General features: G+C 35.0%; 1 protein-coding gene across 1 annotated transcript in view; it reads left to right on the top strand.

The window, feature by feature from the left end:
- The window catches only part of LOC121439416 (THO complex subunit 2), a 101,243-nt gene that overhangs the window by 59,938 nt on the left and 21,232 nt on the right, over window positions 1–20,073 (top strand). The window contains exons 16-29 of the mRNA XM_041639919.1: window positions 1,670–1,754; window positions 2,661–2,754; window positions 3,116–3,196; window positions 5,164–5,260; window positions 8,415–8,532; window positions 10,140–10,319; window positions 12,003–12,167; window positions 15,609–15,884; window positions 16,784–16,925; window positions 17,341–17,498; window positions 18,552–18,680; window positions 18,954–19,085; window positions 19,178–19,362; window positions 19,867–20,045. Of these exons, the coding sequence (XP_041495853.1) occupies window positions 1,670–1,754; window positions 2,661–2,754; window positions 3,116–3,196; window positions 5,164–5,260; window positions 8,415–8,532; window positions 10,140–10,319; window positions 12,003–12,167; window positions 15,609–15,884; window positions 16,784–16,925; window positions 17,341–17,498; window positions 18,552–18,680; window positions 18,954–19,085; window positions 19,178–19,362; window positions 19,867–20,045 (2,021 nt within the window). The remainder of the gene's footprint in view (window positions 1–1,669; window positions 1,755–2,660; window positions 2,755–3,115; window positions 3,197–5,163; window positions 5,261–8,414; window positions 8,533–10,139; window positions 10,320–12,002; window positions 12,168–15,608; window positions 15,885–16,783; window positions 16,926–17,340; window positions 17,499–18,551; window positions 18,681–18,953; window positions 19,086–19,177; window positions 19,363–19,866; window positions 20,046–20,073) is intronic.

Below are 20,073 nucleotides of genomic sequence, written 5' to 3'. Positions count from 1 at the left end.
AAGAAATTTTAGTTATATTTTCTACTGCGTGGTGATCAGTTAATAATAATAATGTATATAAAAGTAAGTTTTTGAGGCAATAAAATGATAGTTTGACAGATTCCTTCTGCAATGCCTATATAGATAATGAACATCACATTTTGCCTATAAGGCAAATATATACATTTTTAAAAGGTATTCAGTAAAATGTCTCTCATCCGTTTCTCAATTCTCTTCAGAAAGAGAAATGTGAAGTAACCAGTATTTAGATTCTTATTTATCCTTTTGGGCATTTTTATGTATATTCAAGACAATGTGATCATACTATCTTCACATTTCATATTATTGATAGGATATAAATACTGCTTTCAGATTTCTTAGCTTTTTAAAAAGAAAGTTCTCGGGAATACTGGCATACTCCTGTATTCCCGGTATTTGGCACTCCGAGGCAGGAGGACAATGAATTTGAGCCCGCCTTTTTTCCTACTGAGGTGAGACTGGCAGAAAAACCAACAAACAAAAAATAACAGGAAAATTTCAAAAAAATGATTTGAAATATGAGTCTTTAGTTAGGCCAAATTTGAGAGCAAGAACTGCTCTCATTTTTGTATTCCTGTGTTATAGAAAGCATTAATATAAATACATATATGAGTACAATTATTTAGTGTAGAACAATGTGTGTAAAATTTTTAATATCCTTGGATTTTTGTTATATTTTAGCTGTAACTGTTTCACCAAACTATGAGTTTGCTTCTTAAACTTTTTACTCTGAGAATGGAGTATATTAATGTGTTGTTTGGGTAATTTTATGTTTTCAAATCATTCATTCTTTGAATGCTCATTGGTTGTGTTTTCTATGCATGAAACTCTGGTAACTTGAAGGTTAAATGCCATCAAGAAAGTATTTCTTTAGTTTTGCTTATTTTTCCCTTCAGGGTAGTGAAGACATAGGGAATAGAATAAAGTATATAGTGTATGTGAGAAGGGAGAGTGTAAACCCTGGCAAGTAGAACTACCCAAAACGGTGTGCTGTGTGAAGGCAGAGAATATGGAGTCAAGTTTAAACCAGTGGGCTCTCTTCTCCACTGGCAGGGAATGGGAATGTAGGAAACAAGAAGAGGAAGCACCCCGTTAAACTAACATTGTTTTAATTAATCACACCTATAGCTGTTTATAGAGTTTCTGCTTTTATTATGTAATCATCTCAGAAAAGCTTCCAATTTTGTGTAATAATTGTGTTGAGCTATAAGTTTCATTGATACATGTTTTTAGAATCTTGTAAAAAGTATACTGAACACAAAAGAAATAAAGAAGTATGAAAGGAATGTAATTTGTTAATTGTAAAAATTATGTACCTTGAATAAGAAATTGAGAACTGTCAGGGTCCGAAGCCCCACTAATTCCTGAACTGATAAACAAAACCTGGTAAATCTAAAATAATTATGATTCTTTTAAAAAGGTATTTTATGTATTTGTATAGTAAAGTAAGTTTTATTCTTAATAGATAACTAATTCTTAAACTTTGAAATTCCCTCTGAAAGTTCAACTTCTGCTGCAGAGTATATGAAAATGCAGTAGTTTGTATGGATCCATTTTGCGTGTTTTGGTTTTCTTCTCATGATATAGCAGAGCTTATCAGCAGCTGAGTAATGGTACTTAGTATGAACCTTGACATTTCTCTCCCTTATAGGCGTCTAACCAAGGAAAATGTGAAGCCTTCAGGAAGACAAATTGGCAAGTTGAGCCACAGCAATCCAACCATTTTGTTTGATTATGTACGTTTTGAAGTTAATATTATTTTAAGGGGTTTTCCTTTTGGTTTTCTTTAAATCAGTACAAGTGGAAATGAAATGATGTAAATTTTAAGATGTTTTGGGAAAAAGCTGATGAAATGCCAATTTATGCTTAAAACAAAACTTCACATAATATTGATCAGTTTTCTAGTAATGTACAACAGAACTACTGTATGTTTTAGAAACATCTGAATAGTGTTTCACTCTGATTTCAGTTTTAACAGTGTTGCATTCTTTTTTTTAAATGTTTTTTCAATACAGGATATCTTTGTATAGCCCTGGCTGTCCTGGAACTAGCTTTTGTAGGCCAGACTGTCCTCAAACTCACAGAAATCTCTCTGCTTCTCTGCCCCGCAAGTGCTGGGATTAAAAGCGTATGCCACCACCGCCCGGAATTACCTATTTTTTTGAAATTATCACTATTGGAATTTTCATAAAGTATATTTGAATCATATTCTTTCCCCTCTCACAAGTCCTCTCAGATCCTTGCTACCTTCCTAGCCACCTAACATCATGTTTTCTCTCTCACTTGGTAAAACAAAACACAAAGAAAAATCAACAAGACTAAAAATGTGTACCTGAAACAAAGAGCAAAGCATGCATTTTAGAAAGACTAAATAACATTTAAAACAGGAATAGCCTCTACCATTCCAAAATCCAAATTTAGACCTCTTGGAATTGTTTTCTAAATGGAAAATGTAGCCTTAGAAAAATACTGTACAGAGCATTAATTGTAATATGTAATATGCTTTATTTATATTTACAAGTATATGCAAAATAGAAAAACCACTTTAATTGTATTATTTCTAATTTTGGATAAGTATGAATATTAATTAGCATATAAGTTTTTATTTACTTAATGCAACTTACTCTTTCTTGTTCTTCCAGATCTTGTCACAAATACAGAAATATGATAACTTGATAACACCTGTAGTAGATTCATTGAAATACCTCACTTCATTGAATTATGATGTTTTGGCCTGTATCCTTTCATGTGAAGCCATATATAGACATCATGTGTCCCTGTATTTAAATGCCGAATGTTTTAGTTATTCTTTCTGATTTCCTTAGGTAATGATCTAAGTTTGCTCCATTTGACTGATCAAACAAAGTATTGGAAGAGAAATTTTATGTGTATGTTTATGCATGCACACGTGTGAGAGCAGAGACCTTGTTTTACCAAACATGTTGAATCAGGTGGAATGTCGCTTGTTAGAAGATGAGAAAGAGGGCAACGGAGAATCGATATACAATGAGTATAGTTATTTCTATTTCTCCCTCAAGATGTGGGGGTTTAAGGGTCTTTGTTACCGATGTGATATTTTTTTCTTAATGTGTGAAAGATTGTATTATTGAAGCTTTAGCTAATCCAGAAAAGGAGAAGATGAAGCATGATGACACAACCATCTCAAACTGGCTTCAGAGTAAGTGCTCTTCTTTTTCTAAGGCTCATAGTGTTATTGGTGATACTAAGGAAGTGGTAACCGCCATCTTTTATTTGGTTACCCAGTGTTTTCCGTTTAGGGGCTTATTTCTCAAGTACTCTTGAGGATAATTGGCCACTCGGCTTGTTTTGTAAACTGTCTGAGACCTTGGGTCTGTATGGAGATTTATTAAGTACTTATTAACTTTCTTTACTCAAGAAACTACTTTTTACTATGATAGAATTTGAGGAAGCAATCTCTGGCCATACCAGCTTGAATGTATTAAGTGCCATCTGATCAGGGAAGCTAAGCAGGGTTGGGCTGGGTTAGTATGTAGATGGGAAAATTTAGGGGAGGCATTTGGGAGCCGACATTCCCTTTCTTTCTAACTTAGTGTTATGAGAGGATACACTCTTTCCTCTTGCAATGTATGTGAATCTGAATCTTTAGTGACTCCTATTGTCCTGTAAAGCTTGATTTTTTTTCCTCTTACAATATTGGGGACTGAATTTAGTCCCTCACACATACTAAGCAAGCATTCTACATTTACTTAGCCCATGAAATACTTAGTAAGTGCTACAAGTAAGTGCTTCAAGTCTTTTAGAATCAGGCCCTTACTAGTCTAGCCCCCCCTCCATTTGTCAGTCTTTAATTCCATTAATACTGAAGTTTTGTGCCATTCATAGACCTTTTGTACCTTCTTTCCTCTACTTAGATACCCTTTCATGGTCATTCCTTTCATTCAGTTCATCTTCTGATTTCATCATCATTAGATTTCAAGCAAGAAGTCATTTTTAAAAAACTCATTATTAGTGCAAACCATCCAGAAGTCTAAGTTTTTGCTCCTAGTACTATCATAGAACCTTTTATTCACGATATTCATTCCGTTTTCTGAATTTCTTATTGAACTCTAAGCTCCAAGGGCAGGACTATGTTGGTTTAATTATATAGGTGCTTAGCAAATAACTGTTAGGTAAGTTCCAGACACTCATCCTCTTAGTCTTTCCTGGGGGTTTCCTCTCTCTTCTATAAATGAAAGGAATTATTGGTTCAAATTGATCTTTTTAGGCTGTGGAGATGGTTCAGCATTTAAGAGCATTGACTGCTCTTCCAGAGGACCTGGGTTCTAATCTCAGAATTGATGTGGTGGCTCACAACCTTCTGTGACTCCAGTTCTAGGGAGTCTGACACAAATTTCTGACCTTTATGGGTACTAGGTACACACATGGTACACAAACATACATGTAGGCAAGACCTTGATATGTATAAAGTAAAAATAAAAAGGTTTATGTCTAATTCTAGGAAAGTTGTTTGTTTCTTTTGTTGTCTATAACTGTAGCATGTTCTTAGATATAAACAGTGTGTTTTGACTCTGTGGGAATTTGGTTGTTTTGAGTTTGATTGGTATTTTACATGACTGAGTCCTAACTGATCAGGGTACATAGGTTGCATTGTTGCCTAGTTAACCACCACCATCAAGTTATGTGATCCATCTCTTCAATTTGCCTCATCAGTAGGTTTATACTAATCTAAGGTATTGTAAGAATTAAGATAATATGTTTACATATGTATACTTAATAAACATTAGGTATTGGTATTGTAAAACTCCATTTAGTTTCATTAGTCAAAGCTTAATTCATATGGGACTGGAGAGATTGCTCAGTGGTTATGGGCACTGGCTACTCTTCAAGAGTACAAGAGTTCCGAGCACCCACACGGCAGTCACAGTTACCCACAGCATCTATTCCAGGGATCTAATACACTCTTCTAGCTTCCTTAGGCAGCTGGTATGAACATGGCCACAAACAAAGATGCTAGAAAACGCAAGCACACATGAAATAAATAAATCTTTAAAAAATTTTCCATACCTCATTTTATTTTATAAATTGAATTTGTTGAAATTATACTAATACATTAATACTAATAAATTATAGTAATACATTTTGTTTACTTTTTATTTCATGTAGGTCTGGCTAGTTTCTGTGGTGCGGTGTTCCGTAAATACCCCATTGATCTTGCTGGTCTTCTTCAGTATGTAGCCAATCAATTAAAGGCAGGCAAAAGGTAAGTTATATGGATATGAAATTTAATAATTCAAGCACTTCTGGTGGATTTGGAATGTTGGCATTACTGTTACTTTGTCAGACTCATAGATTTTAACTGGAATGACTATTTGTATAATACATTTTTTTTAAAAGAGAGTCTCATTTGCAGTTCTGATTGTCCTCAAAATTCATACTTTTTTTTTCTCAACCTTTTTAGTATTAGGCTTGGGTGTATATAGAATTAGGTTTTTTTGACATGGGATCTCACCATATAGCCCAGGTCATCCTAGAACTCACTTATGAAATCCAGACTGGCCTTGAATTCCTTCTTAGAACTCACTACGAAGTCTAGACTGGCCTTAAACTCACAGAGGACTGCCTTTGCCTCCTGAATACTGGGATTAAAGAGTTGTTGCAAGGAGAGATGGGGGCCACTTGTTTGTCCCGGCCGCCTGGCTAGTTTACACCCAAAATAACCACACAGAAACTGTATTAATTAAAACATGGCTTGGCCATTAGCTCTAACTTCTTATTGGCTAACTCTTACATACAATTTAACCCTATTAATCTGTGTATGGCCACGTGGCAGTGGCTTTCCAGAGATTCTAACCAGTGTTCGTCTTAGGCTGAGGATCCATGGCTTCTCTCTCTCTGCTTTCTTCCTCCCAGAATTAAGTTCTATCTTCTCTGTCCTATCAACTAGTTGATAAGTTCCACCCTATCCACTAGGCCAAGGCAGTTTCTTTATTCATTAACCAGTGAAAGCAACACATAAACAGAAGGAACTGCTACACCAAAGAGTTATGTGCTACTATGCCTGTCTATATATTGAATCTTGAATATAAATTAGAAATTATTACAGAGAGATTGTTTCTCTAGCAATATAATATTTGGCTACAGATAAAACACATTAAAAGGACAGTTAACTTATTTTTACCATTAAGATTTTTGAGAACATGTTTAATAAGGAATATTAAATGTTCTTTTATGACAAAACATTACATTGTTGATTTCTTTACTACATTACACATTTGATAGAATGTTTCTTTTTTTTAATATTTTTATGGTTTATTTAACTTTATTTTATGTGCATTGGTGTGAAGTGTCAGATCCCCTGGAACTGATCTTCAGACAGTTGTGAGCTGCCATGTGGGTGCTGGGAATTGAACCCGGGTCCTCTGGAAGAGCAGTCTGTGCTCTTAACCACTGAGCCATCTCTCCAGCCCCGATAGAATGTTTCTTTAAGGGAGTATATAGTAAAAAAAATACTTTTTGAATGTGAATTTAGTGATATGTAAGACTTACGTGATTTTAACTTTCCTTTTTTGTGCATACTGTGGGGCAAGTGGCAATGCTTAGGCTTTGAATAAACAGCACCACTAGATTGATTATAATTAGATAACTATATTGTTTATAGACACTTTCTGCTATAAAGTCAACAAAAAAAAAGCTCTTTGGTGTTTCAAACAGGTGGTGAATTAATTTCCTACAGTGCTATTTTGGCTTTGGGAAAAAATATAATAACTCGGTTTTGTTGGGACACTGTTGCTACCTTTGTAATCTCTGTCACTTCTGTATTTTACTTCTTTACTTCTACAAGCCATGAGAACACTAGTTTTAATCTATAATTTAGTTTGCTTTATTGTCAATACGTATTTGTGACCATTTAATTAAAACTGTTTTAATACATCTCAATGCTACATTGGTAGTTGTGTATTAGTTTGCACGAAACTGCCAGATTTGGGAAAGCATGACAAATTGAAAGGAATCCCTGATAAGAATATTAGAAAAGTATACGTTGTCCAATAATTTGTATACTCATAGGTGTGCTTTTACATTTGGAAAAATTATGTAATTAAAGAAAGTTATTGAAGTCACAAAGTGTTATTTTCATTGACAGTTCTGAATGTATATACCTAGCCAGGTGTTGTGAGAGATGCCTATAATTCCAGAACATCTAGGGGAGAAGCATGAATTTGATGCTACTAAGTGTTATATAGTGAGACTATATCTCAAAAAATGGGTAACTGTTACCACATAGCTAGAACATGCTTAGTGTTTTTGCAAAAACTTTTACTTTAGGTTCAAGTACCACAACTTGGCACTTTACTTTTTTCTTTCCTTCCTTACCCCCCCTCTTTTCTAATTATATACCAGTATTGTAGGGCTGTATTCATTTTTCTCATTTGGAGTTTTAGTGAGATGGCTACCTACTCTATGAAACTTACTGAACATCATGAATTGGAAAAGGAAAATATTATTGGGACAGCTGATGAAAATGAACTATGAACAATAGATTAAATATTAGAGTTACTCTAGTTGGTAATGGCTCTGTGCTAATGTGCATTCTTAAACATTTGAAGGAGCAAACGAGCATGGCTTAAATCATCTACTCTTCTGTTCATTCTGTAAAGTATTCTGTGCTACTTTCTTGTCATTCTGACAAATTCCTGAAAGCAGCCATATGACACTGATTCTTTTCTACTCATTGTCAGAGGGTTCAGTCTGGAGGTAGCAATTATGATGCGAGGCAGAATATCACCACCTTAGGTGTGGTTGGGCAGAACTATCACCTCTGGGAAGAGACGTGTGTGTGGGGAGAGGGACGATGTGAGGAGAAGAAGGAGGGAAACAGATACAACAGAAAGACACATAGAGGCAGACAGACAAAAGGCGTGAGAATGGGAGGACAAGGAGTCAGGGACAAGATACTGCCCCTAAGAATATATTCCCAGGGACCTGTTTTCTCCAGCGAGGCCTCACCTAAAGTTTCAAGAATCTTCCGAAAATATTGCCACCATTGGGATCAAGGCCTTAACACATGAAATTTAGTGGGTGGGGAGGAAGGACAGGGAGGATGCAAATGAAAACTATGAGTGAAAACGTGAAGTTTGGGTAAATAGTATCTGAATATGTTTCATATTACTTTTATTTTTTGTATCCTAGCCCCAAACTTCAAATTAATCCAGGTTAAAAAAAAATCAAAGGTAAACATGAAATATTTCTATTGTAGTACTAGAAGTGATACAACTATTTCATTTAAAAAATAAAATAAAAAAGCAAGCCTTGGTGTTCCCTCTTGTTCTTTATGTTTAAATAAAGATTCTCAGTATATTATTATCTTGTATTTTTTATATTTGAAATTTTAACTGGTTTAATTTTTTTTGTATTAGTTTTGACCTACTAATATTGAAAGAAGTGGTACAAAAAATGGCAGGAATCGAAATTACAGAAGAAATGACAACAGAGCAATTAGAGGCCATGACTGGTGGGGAGCAACTAAAGGCTGAGGTAAGAATTATTTTTCCTGTTTGTTGAACTTTGTTAAAATAAAATGTACTATGGTCCCACTGTATCTATGGATTTGTTTTTTCAAGGTTTCATTTACCCATGGTTAACCACAATTCAAAATTAAACAGAAAAGAATTATAAAAAATAAATTATAATTTTTTTAGTTTGAGGCCCATCCTATGTAGAATGATGTAAATCTTTAGCCTTTCTTCTTGCTTACTTTTGTCCCATAAATTATCCTTTTGGCCAGCATATCCATATTATACAAGCCATCTTGGGTTTTCATATTGGCTATGTGAATAGTAGTCTTAGTTATCAGTTGGCAGTACTGTAATATGCTTGTATTCAAGTAACCTTTGCTTAAGTTTCCTAATTCTTCATCACTATGCCTAAGTGGCATTTCATCTCATAAGAATGAATGCAGTACAATAACATATTGGAGAGTGACTATGTTTGCATAATTTTATTGTATCTTTCTGATTATTTTACTAATTGTTGCTAATTACTTTCTGTGCCTAATTAGGCTTTGTCATAGGTATATATGTATAAATAAAAGATAATTTGTGTAGAATTTGGTACTATCTATTTATCCCCTGTGGATTGTAGAACATGTTTCACACAGACGAGTAGACAATTCTGTATGTGTGGTCATGGTATAGAATTCAAATAGTATGTAAGTCCCTAGAGCCTAATGTCAAAGCCATATGTGTTCTTTCAAAACCACTGCTACCTTCTTTTTCTTGTTTTGTTGTTTTCAAAACAGGGTTTCTCTGTAGCTTTGGAGCTTGTCCTGGAACTAGCTCTTCTAGGCCTGGCTGGCCTTGAGCTCACAGATAGCTACCTGCCTCTGACTCCTAAGTGCTAGGTGTGTGCTGCCACCACTCGCTACTGCTACTTTTCTTTTTTAAGAGCTCGAGGCCATCCTGGTCTACAAGAGCTAGTTCTGGGACAGGCACCAAAGCTACAGAGAAACCCTGTCTCAAAAAACCAAAAAAAAAAAAAGAGCTGTTATATACTAGTAATGGGATCTTTAAAGACTGAAAGTATAAAAGATAGTCACTTTAGAACCTGTCCTGAAACTTTGCTTAGTTGACCAGGCTGGCCTCAAACAGAGATTCCCTTGTGTCGGCCTCCAAAGTGCTGTGTTTAAAGGCATGCACAACCACCGTCCGTTTTTTGAGAGTTTCCCGTGTAGCCATACCTGACGTCCAACTTATATAGTTGAGGATGGTCTTGAACTGTGCATTCCAGGTGCTGGGATTGTAACTCCTAGGTCAGAAATGTTTTTTTTTTAAATTTTTTTTATAGTTTAGTTAACTTTATGTGCATTGGTGTGAAGGTGTCAGTTTCCCAGGAACTGGAGTTACAGACAGTTCTGAGTCATTTGGGTGCTGGGAATTGAGGTTCTGAGTCATGTGGGTGCTGGGAATTGAACCCAGGTCTTCTGGAAGAACAGCCTGTGCTGTTAACTGCTGAGCCGTCACTCCAGCCCCTGGTCAGAAATGTTTTAAAGATTGTGTCTCAACTTTGTTCTATTTCTTTTTCCAGTGAGGCAACTTGGAGTACGTTGCATATAGGCAGTAAATTTGTTTCTTCTATTTGTATAGGGTGGTTATTTTGGCCAGATCAGAAACACTAAAAAATCTTCTCAGAGATTAAAGGATGCACTATTGGACCATGATCTTGCTCTTCCACTCTGTTTACTTATGGCTCAGCAGAGGAATGGAGTAATTTTTCAGGAGGGTGGAGAGAAACACTTGAAACTTGTTGGAAAACTGTATGACCAGGTAGGCGAACGAAGCTTTGGTGTAGAGAGATTTTCTTTAATCCTGATAAAATAGAGATTGTATTGTCCTTTGAAACATATCATTTGTACTTACCATATGAATGTGAAACATCTGTAATGTCAAATAGGATTTCCCTAAATAGGGCCTCTATTTCTGCAAATTATGACATTTAAGAGATGGGTGTAGAAGAGGTAAGGTTTTCAGTTAATTAGATATTCCGTCTTATGAAAGACCAGTATCAAATTGTTTGCCTTCTTTTTTGATCTCTGGAAATCTGTAATTTCAGTTGCGGGAAAGTAGATATTATCTTTTACTTCTTAGTAATAAGATTGCTAATAATTAAACATTTTGTTGGCTAATAAAATATTTTTGTGTGTAATATAATTCTATAAATAATGACAAAGGTGTTGACTTCTCATTATTTGTGCATATTGTTTTATAGGATTTTTAGAAAAGTGTTTTGAGAGTCTCTTGGACAATACTTGGTTAGCAACTAAAAGGGGACTTTTCATACCCAGTGTTGGAGTTTTTGTTAATAGTCTGTAGCTCTTAAGGACAGTATTGTCAGCTCAGATGATCAATTTTCATTAAAATGATATAATTAAACATTGATTTGCATGTATTATGGGTATATTTATGTAGATAATTAATAGAATGATTCCTTATGACTTTTTAAGACATTCCTTTATTTGGCGCTCATTCCCTGTCCTTTTGTATTTACTTTCCTCCCCGTCCTGAATTAAAGATCTACTTGTTCTTTCTAGTTCCCCCTTCAAGTCACTTGTATCTTATCATTTCTCTCTGTTCCCCCCACCATAGTGGTCCCTTTTTACTTTCCTGGTTTCTGCAGTTACTCCAGGTTTTATACTGAATATTTGTGTTACTCCAGGTTTTATACTGAATATTTGTATAAATAAAATAAAGATGTAACTCAGGCTGGCCTTAAGCTTATGATTGCCCCCTGCTTCCTGAGTGTTGGGTTATATTATAGATATGTGTCATTGTGCCTAGACAGGGCATGCTCTCTCCCCCCTTTTTTAGGACCATATAAAAATATATTTGACTAATATAAGTATATGAATATATAAGCTTTGTTTTAATTCAAAATTTTATTTGATATCTAGTAATTGTGCGTGTTTATAAGGTATATTGCCATAATTCAGTTATGGTATCTAGATGTGTAAATGATGAAATTGGTAATTCCTATTTTTATCTTTTATCATTGTCTTGAGAAATATTGAGCTCCTTTCTTCTAGACCTTTATATTTCACAAATTACTATATGCTGTAGCCAGTCTATGCTGGCTTTACATAACTAGAACTTATTTATCCTATGTTAATAAATGTGCTTTTATATTAAAGATCCCACATCTCCCAACCCCTTTTCCAGTGGCACTCTTAGCCTATAATATCTACTCTTCTTCTCTTTTACTTTTGGGAAGTCAACATTATTATAGGCTTTATGTACAAGTGGGAATATGTGAAAATTGCCTTTCTGGCCCTCATGTATTTCACTGAACCCAGTGCTCTTCATTTCTGTCTCTGCCTGTACTGTTAAAAATCTGGATACTTAATTCCCAATCAAAATTTTGTCAAAATAATATACCTTAATCATTTGAAAAAGGGTTTATGTTGATTTTGTAAAATGTTAACATCTGTTTTTTTTTGTCTTATTTTAATTTAGTGTCATGATACTCTAGTACAGTTTGGTGGGTTTTTAGCGTCTAATCTGAGTACAGAAGATTACATAAAGCGAGTGCCTTCAATTGACGTGCTCTGTAATGAGTTTCATACACCTCATGATGCAGCGTTTTTTCTGTCTAGGCCCATGTATGCACACCATATTTCAGTAAGTACTAACATCCTCATTGGCTTTCAAGAGTAATTCTAAATTCTTTCACAAATATTTTAGTTTTGGATACACTCTAATTTGATAAATTCAGATCTTCTCTCTTAGAGAATTACTCTTATTTTCTGTTTTTATTCTTGTCTCAGCAGTGAGCAGTACTGCTTCAAAAATTAGGTCTGTAGTAGGAGCTGCGGGCTGCGTTCCTGCCGCCCTGCTCCCAGCCGCCTGGCTAGCTTATGCCCCGAAATAACAACACACAAATTGTATTCATTTAAACACTGCCTGGCCCATTAGCTCTAGCTGCTTAATGGCTAATTCTTACATCTTGATTACCCATTTCTATTAATGTGTGTACACCCCAAGGTGTGCTTACCGGGAAGATTCTAGCCTACGTCCATCCTGGGTCGGAGCCTCATCGCGTCTGCCCCAGAGAGGAGAGCTATCAAGTCTGAGCTCACTTCCTCTTCCTCCCAGCATTCTGTTCTGTTTACTCCACTCACCTAAAGGCTGGCCTATCAAATGGGCCAAGGAAGTTTCTTTATTAGCCAATGACCTTCCTCCATCATAGGTCTTCCTGACTTCTTTCCCCACAGGGCTATAATCAGTTCATGGAGATGCAGCATAGTCTCCATTTTCTGTTTACTTGGGTTCTGACCTTTCCGCTCTTTGTGTTTAGTTTTATACTGTTTGTGGTTTTTAACTGTAACATGGGGTGAAATGGTTTAAATCTGTCCTGTATGTGGTATTTGTCTCCTTCTCTTAAACTAAGATTCCCTCTTTATTCCTGTAGGGATATGGGTTTGTAGGACAGGTCTCTAAAAAGACACTAGGGAGAAATGATAAGTTCATCTGATCATGTAATTGAGCATACTCTGTTAGTGTTTACTTTTGAACTGCTACAGTCTTATTTGATTTAATGACCATCTCAGTGCCATTATCCAGCAATTTCTGTCCTGTATATTCTAAAGTGTTAATGGGAACAAAGGAGGCTTTTGTTTTCCTTTAGAATCTATCATTATAGAAAATTATATGCTGTCTATGTGTAGTTAATGTCTTGCATTCTTACCCTAACCACATCAGAGAAGTCTCACTTATAAAAAACATAGGTCCTGATTTCTTGAAGAACTTAGGTGGAAGGATTGCTTTATTTATTTTGGGACTTTCATGTTGCATTTTACTATTCTGAGACCTGGATGTCCTAATCAGTGTCAATGAATCCTGGCAAACAGGAATACCTGGTTGTTGTTGGCTGAGCTCTGGTCAGAAAATGGAAAAGATCATTCATACTTATGACCTACTTTTTTTTTTTTGCCATGAAAAATGTTGTCTTTTAGGAGTTGAAAAAAATCTAATGAAAGACATGTTATTTAGGGTTTAGGAAGAAAGAAATATACAGTGGCATTTATATACTCTAGGCAGTAATAAATTTCTCCCAACTCACCCTATGTGGGTGACATGCCTCTTAGGAAAGGGAGTACCTCAGCAGCCTACAGTGCAATTAGATGGGCATCCATACCCCCCTCCTCCCCAAATTGACTTCTTAGGTGAAATCCTCTCAGTGAGCCTCTGATGAATGTGGGAAAATGTATAAGAAAGTGAGGAGAGGACTAAATGAATATAGGACATACAGAGAACCCAAGAGTGCTTCCAAGCACCTATGCTGGGAGAGTCTCAACTACGCATAATTCTAGTTCCAGAAGATCTGCTGTCCTCTGCTCTCCACAGGTACCTATAAACATGCTACACAGACACACACAGACATTCTGTCTTTTGTCTGTCTCTCTCCCCTTCCCCCCCCATACACACACAGAAAGACACAGAGTAAAAAATAATTTTTTTTCTTTTCAAATGCTGAGAGAGAAAAAGGGGTAACTGTGTGTTCCCCTCTGTAAATTGGCTACCACAGGCCCCCTTGGAAATATTCAACCAGAAATGCTTAGATTCTTGTCCTGACAAAAAAACTTTATAGACATAAATCAAAAGTATAGTGGTATCCCTTAATTCTCTGTTTCACTGAAGATGTGAACCTAAGTGTTAATTTAATTTAGATAAGGGAAATTGGCATTGTAGATGAAGTATAACTATATTTTTGATTAAGCCTATTTTTTTGGACTAAATTCTAGTGGAAGGGCTACCAATAGAAGTCACAGATTCAGAAACACAGAAATAGGAAGCTTGGTACTATTATTTAGTCTTTTTATACATATAACTTAATTTTTACTTTTAATCATTGAGACTTGATCTTGACACAGATTTGCAAGGGAGGTTTTGCTTGCTCCAGTTGTTGTAGAGATTTCCCGGTTAGGTAGTCAGATTGGCGTTTGCAGGTCGTTTTAGCACTGTTTTGTCTCGTGCCTCGTTAGAACCTTATCAGATGTCATTTTGCTCATTTAAATTCATATTAGTTACCTTCAGCAAAATCTACTTTCTAAATTTAAAATCCTTTTTACCCTAGCTACTGTTCTTCTTGGTTTCTGATATAATTGGTACACTTTCCTATAGCTTGTGGGTTAGTATTAGTAGCTTTATCAGTTCTGTAGTTGCAGTAGTTCTCAGCATGTTCTCTAGCATGGGAGTAATCTACTTCTAGAACAGTCTCAGGATTCCTGCATTCTGCTGGACGTATCATTGAATGTAATGGATATATGCTTTTAGTCCAGATGAGACTGTTGACCTGTCAGTGTACAACTGAATCAGAATGTTTCATAGGTGATCATCTGGTTTGGGATTATAGGTTTAGCATGAACTGAATGATTTCAATGTTTTTCTAATATAAAGAAGCAACTGATTGTAGGACTTTTTGATGCCTAAATCAATTAAAATTTTTTTGGCAAGAAGTATTTCATCATAAAATGGCTGAAAGACTTGAGACAGTGTATTAATTTTCTTTGCTGCATTTGACATATTTTATGAACTGATAATTATGTCAGTATCACTTCACTAGCAGATTCATTTTTTACCTCATGTAATTAAAAGTATAGCCTTCCTTCGATTCTCTCCTTAATTAGGACACACCAGTCAGGACAAAAAAAAAAGGTAGCATCATTTCTCACATGATTTCAATTTAATTTACCACAGGTATGTATGGAAAATTTTATTTGGCTTGACAGTAGACTAAAGTAATTGGTTGCTTTCTCTGGAATATTGTCAGTTTCAGCATTGGTGTCTTTCAGTCTGACAAAACTCGGCATTTGGTCACTGAGGTGGTAGTCTCAGTGACTTTTCTTATGGCAGTCCAGCCTCTTGATACATGCCCTATTGCAGTTAGTTAGTAGGTCAAATTTTATTGAAAAAAAAAACCTAGTTAAGAACTTGAAACTAAGGATTGGAACAGATTTCAGAGATAATTTATCTTGGAATAAGTGCTCTTGGTAAGAAACTAGAATTGCCATTATAGTTTTGTATAAGTATATATTATATGTTTTAACTTTTTCTCTCCAGTCAAAATATGATGAACTTAAAAAATCAGAAAAGGGAAGTAAACAGCAACATAAAGTTCATAAATACATTACATCATGTGAGATGGTGATGGCTCCTGTCCATGAAGCAGTGGTATCCTTACACGTTTCCAAAGTCTGGGATGATATCAGCCCTCAGTTCTATGCTACATTTTGGTCATTGACAATGTATGACCTTGCAGTTCCACATACCAGCTATGAAAGAGAAGTCAATAAACTTAAAGTCCAGATGAAAGCGATTGATGACAATCAGGAAATGGTAGGTTTTATTATAGCAACACAAGTATAATTATGATATTTATGTATTATTGTCCCTGCTTTGCAATTATTTTAGTTCAATATTTTTGATTCTACAGTCTTGTTGATCTATAATATTTTAAATGAATTTAATGGTAACCCCTCAATGGATAGAAATTATAATTAAGGAATAAAAAACATACATGCCTTTTCTAGTGAACACTCTCATAGCAATTTAAGGTGATTTGTTTGACTCCTATTTCAAGAGCAGGATAATTATTACCCATTTTATGTGTGTGTGTGTGTGTGTGTGTGTGTGCGCGCGCTCGCGCGCGCATAAGACCTTTTTTACTCTACTGAATGGACTTTTGATGTATTTGAAAAATGAGGTTAGTAACAAATTAGGCAGGTACTGAAAATCAGGCAGTATAGTAAATACAGTATAATCTAGAGCTTGTTTAGATATCTCTTCTGGTGAATAACATGTAAAAATGGTACCTTAGAAAGATTATGAGAGTAATTTTAATAGCTATTTTGATAAGGGGAAGATTAGTCTAAGTCTAGAGACTGGTTGCGTGTCTTTTGGGGTACTTGGTTATGTGGTATTGAGAATATAGGTTATGCTAGAGACAGTGGCAATACATATGACTTGTAAATAAGTGGTATTTGAATGAAGGGAAGTAAAAATGACTTCATTTTTGCTTCAGAATGAAGCACTGTTAGGAAGGTGACCTATTCAGAAGGTGTCTGAAGACTCCGTGATACTGATTTGGATGTGTTGGATGGAATATTCAGGCATACCTACTATATAATCATGCTGAAGCAATTATAAAGTATAATCATTTTTCTCTTTAAAATCTTAATTACATGAAGGGAGACAATGTAGATACAGTTAGAAAAATTATGTGACTTTACTTGTAGCCTCCAAATAAAAAGAAAAAAGAGAAGGAGCGTTGCACGGCCCTTCAGGACAAACTTCTTGAAGAAGAAAAGAAGCAGATGGAACATGTTCAGAGAGTTCTTGAGAGATTGAAATTGGAAAAAGACAACTGGCTTTTAGCAAGTAAGTTGTTGGGATTATATATTCCTGCTGCTGCTAAGTTGCAAGAGCAAGCATTTCTCACTCTGGAGGTGTTCAAGTGATTATATTCGTATTCAGCAGTGTTCATTGGTCCCTCCTTTAGTTATTCATTACAGCAGAATCAACTTCATGTGTTCACTAAAGTGACTTTTGAGTTAGTTGGCTAGCAAAATAAAATTAGATAATATTGGCAGTTTAGTATTCAAATTTTGTGTATAGAATCATATTTCTTGGAAATTATAGATAGAAAAATGTCCATAGAGTAAAAGTGATAATGAATATTTATCTGATAGTTTGATTTTATACCATTCTGTACACTACAGTAAAATGCCATGTTTGGTAGCCTTGAGGCACTTGAGGAAGATTACTTCTTAATACATTCCTCTTTTATTTTTAGAGTCAACCAAAAATGAGACCATCACAAAATTTCTACAGCTGTGTATATTTCCTCGATGCATTTTTTCAGCAATAGATGCTGTTTACTGTGCTCGTTTTGTTGAATTGGTACATCAACAGAAAACTCCAAATTTTTCAACACTTCTTTGCTATGACCGAGTAAGTTCTTACTGCAGCATTTAAAACAAAATCTCACGTAAGGATAGCTAATTATTAATTATAAACTCTAGAGGTATTGTATATACGGTAGATACCATGATCCTTTTGTTTGTTTGTTTTATTTTTTTGAGATAGGGTTTATCTATGTAACAACAGTCTGGCCTGCCCTGGACCTCAGTTTATAGACCAGGCTGGCCTTGATTGAACACACAGAGGCGGGCCTCTGCCTTCCCCCTCCTGAGTGCTCGAATCTAAGGTGTGCATCACTGGTGCCCAGCTGAATGGCCTATCTTAAGAGCTAAATTCTTGACCTTGATTCCTAGCTTTAATTTTCACCTATATGATCTTTCACAAGATAATTAACCTCTCTGTGCCTCAATCTTCCTATCTATGAAAAGGAACCTGCTTTGTAAGATTGATTTGAGGCCTAAATATGTCACTATACATAAAAAGCCCATGCAATGATATCTATTACATTCAAGGTTAACCTTTTCACTCAGAATTTGATTTTAATAATCTTTCATCTTTATAAATAGGTCTCTCCACTCTTAACTTTCATTCTTAAAAAAAAAAAAAACTAAAGAAAACAAGCTTCTACTCAAATCAAAGACTTTACACAATCATAATACATAAAAGCAGGGAAGCATTTTAGTGTTGTCATATTCATATTTCATCTTGCTTTTTTTTCTTATATTACTGCATTTGTGAGTTAGAAATATGTGTATTATATCATGTCTGCTTCATATTCTAAATTTTATCACGTTCGCTTTTGCCTATTGTCTTTAATCTCAATCACGGATAGCTAAGTGTTCAAGAAGCTATATGTAATAATAATAATAATAATCTTTTATTTATTATTATCAACCAAATTCATAAAACTTTACTTGGATGCTTTATGATCGCTATTTTTCCACAGAACCTAGAGTCACCAAAAACTTCTACAGGTGTGAATATAAAAGGAGAAAGTACATTTTTTACTAAATTTATCTGTTTATTGTGATAGTCTTTTAATATTTTCAATCAGTTTTTCTTTTTTAATCATTCTTCCTCTAGGTTTTTTCTGACATAATTTACACAGTTGCAAGCTGTACTGAAAATGAAGCTAGTCGGTATGGGAGATTTCTCTGCTGCATGTTAGAGACAGTGACCAGGTGGCATAGTGATAGAGCCACATATGAAAAGGTACATGATTGATAAATGTTTTTTTTTTACCTGTGTGTGTATATAATAATTGCTTCAGATTGGTCACTTCTAAAACTATTTAGGATTCAGATACTTAAAACCACAATTAATATATTATTTAAAAGTGGATTTTTTTAAAAAAAATTCTATTTCAACTTATTATCATTGTAAAATCTGAACATTTCTTTCCCATCTGGTCACTTATCTGGTCTCATTCTTCTATTTTGTGAGATAAATTTTACCACTAAAAGCGAGAAATTTATTTTTCCTTAGGAATGTGGAAATTATCCAGGATTTCTTACTATATTACGGGCAACTGGATTTGATGGTGGAAATAAAGCTGATCAATTAGATTATGAAAATTTTCGACATGTTGTACATAAGTGGCATTACAAATTAACCAAGGTAAAATAAAAAGTGGATATTTTTGAAAGGTAGTTTTTTTTTCCTCTTCATTCTGTATTTTATGATAATAGATCTTTAAATGTCTGTTATAGGCATCGGTGCATTGCCTTGAGACAGGCGAATATACTCACATCAGGAATATACTGATTGTGCTAACAAAAATACTTCCTTGGTACCCAAAAGTTCTAAATCTGGGTCAGGCTTTGGAAAGAAGAGTGAACAAAATATGCCAAGAAGAAAAAGAGAAGAGGCCAGATCTATATGCATTGGCTATGGGGTAACACAATTATACTTTAATGTGACTTATGAGACTAGATTATAGAAGGATTCTGAAGATCTGAAAATGTTTTACCATGTTGAAGTCTTATCTTCTGCCTTACTTCAGGAGATTATGGGAGATTATGCGATCATGTTCCCACAGGCTGGTGAGAGTTGTCACTTCTGATTATCAACTTCCGGTTTATACTGGATGATAGCTTCAAAGGCCACATATAATAATAGTCCTTGAAATTGGGGAAATACAATTTTGTCATAGTTACCATCTCTTGAGGATCAAAAAGAAAAAAGCTCTCTAATTATAGAATAAGTTTATTTTGAAAGGATGACTTTTAAGGTTTTAGAACACTCTAAAGACCTTGAAGAATATACTGAAAAATAGTACTTTATTTTCTAGAATCAAGTATCAGAGTGAATAATTTGCTAATTTTTGTTATACTAAACCCCATATTTGTGTTTTTTTTGATTTGTGTATGTGTATTTAAACACTTTGTGCGACTTTCAGCTACTGGGGGCTGTTGAAATGTAGAAAGTCTCACATGATACCTGAAAATGAATTTCATCACAAAGATCCTCCTCCAAGGAATGCTGTTGCGAGTGTACAAAATGGGCCTGGTGGTGGGACTTCATCATCATCCCTAGGAAGTGCGTCTAAATCGGATGAAAGTGGTACTGAGGAGACTGGTATGCTTATTTGTAGACACTTATAAAT

The sequence above is a fragment of the Microtus oregoni genome, unplaced genomic scaffold (assembly GCF_018167655.1).
Source record: "Microtus oregoni isolate MIOR12 unplaced genomic scaffold, Mior012 000061F_ref0000440, whole genome shotgun sequence".
NCBI lineage: Eukaryota > Metazoa > Chordata > Mammalia > Rodentia > Cricetidae > Microtus > Microtus oregoni.
The sequence above is the reverse complement of the archived record's forward strand: the minus strand, read 5'-3'. Positions and strand labels throughout refer to the sequence as shown.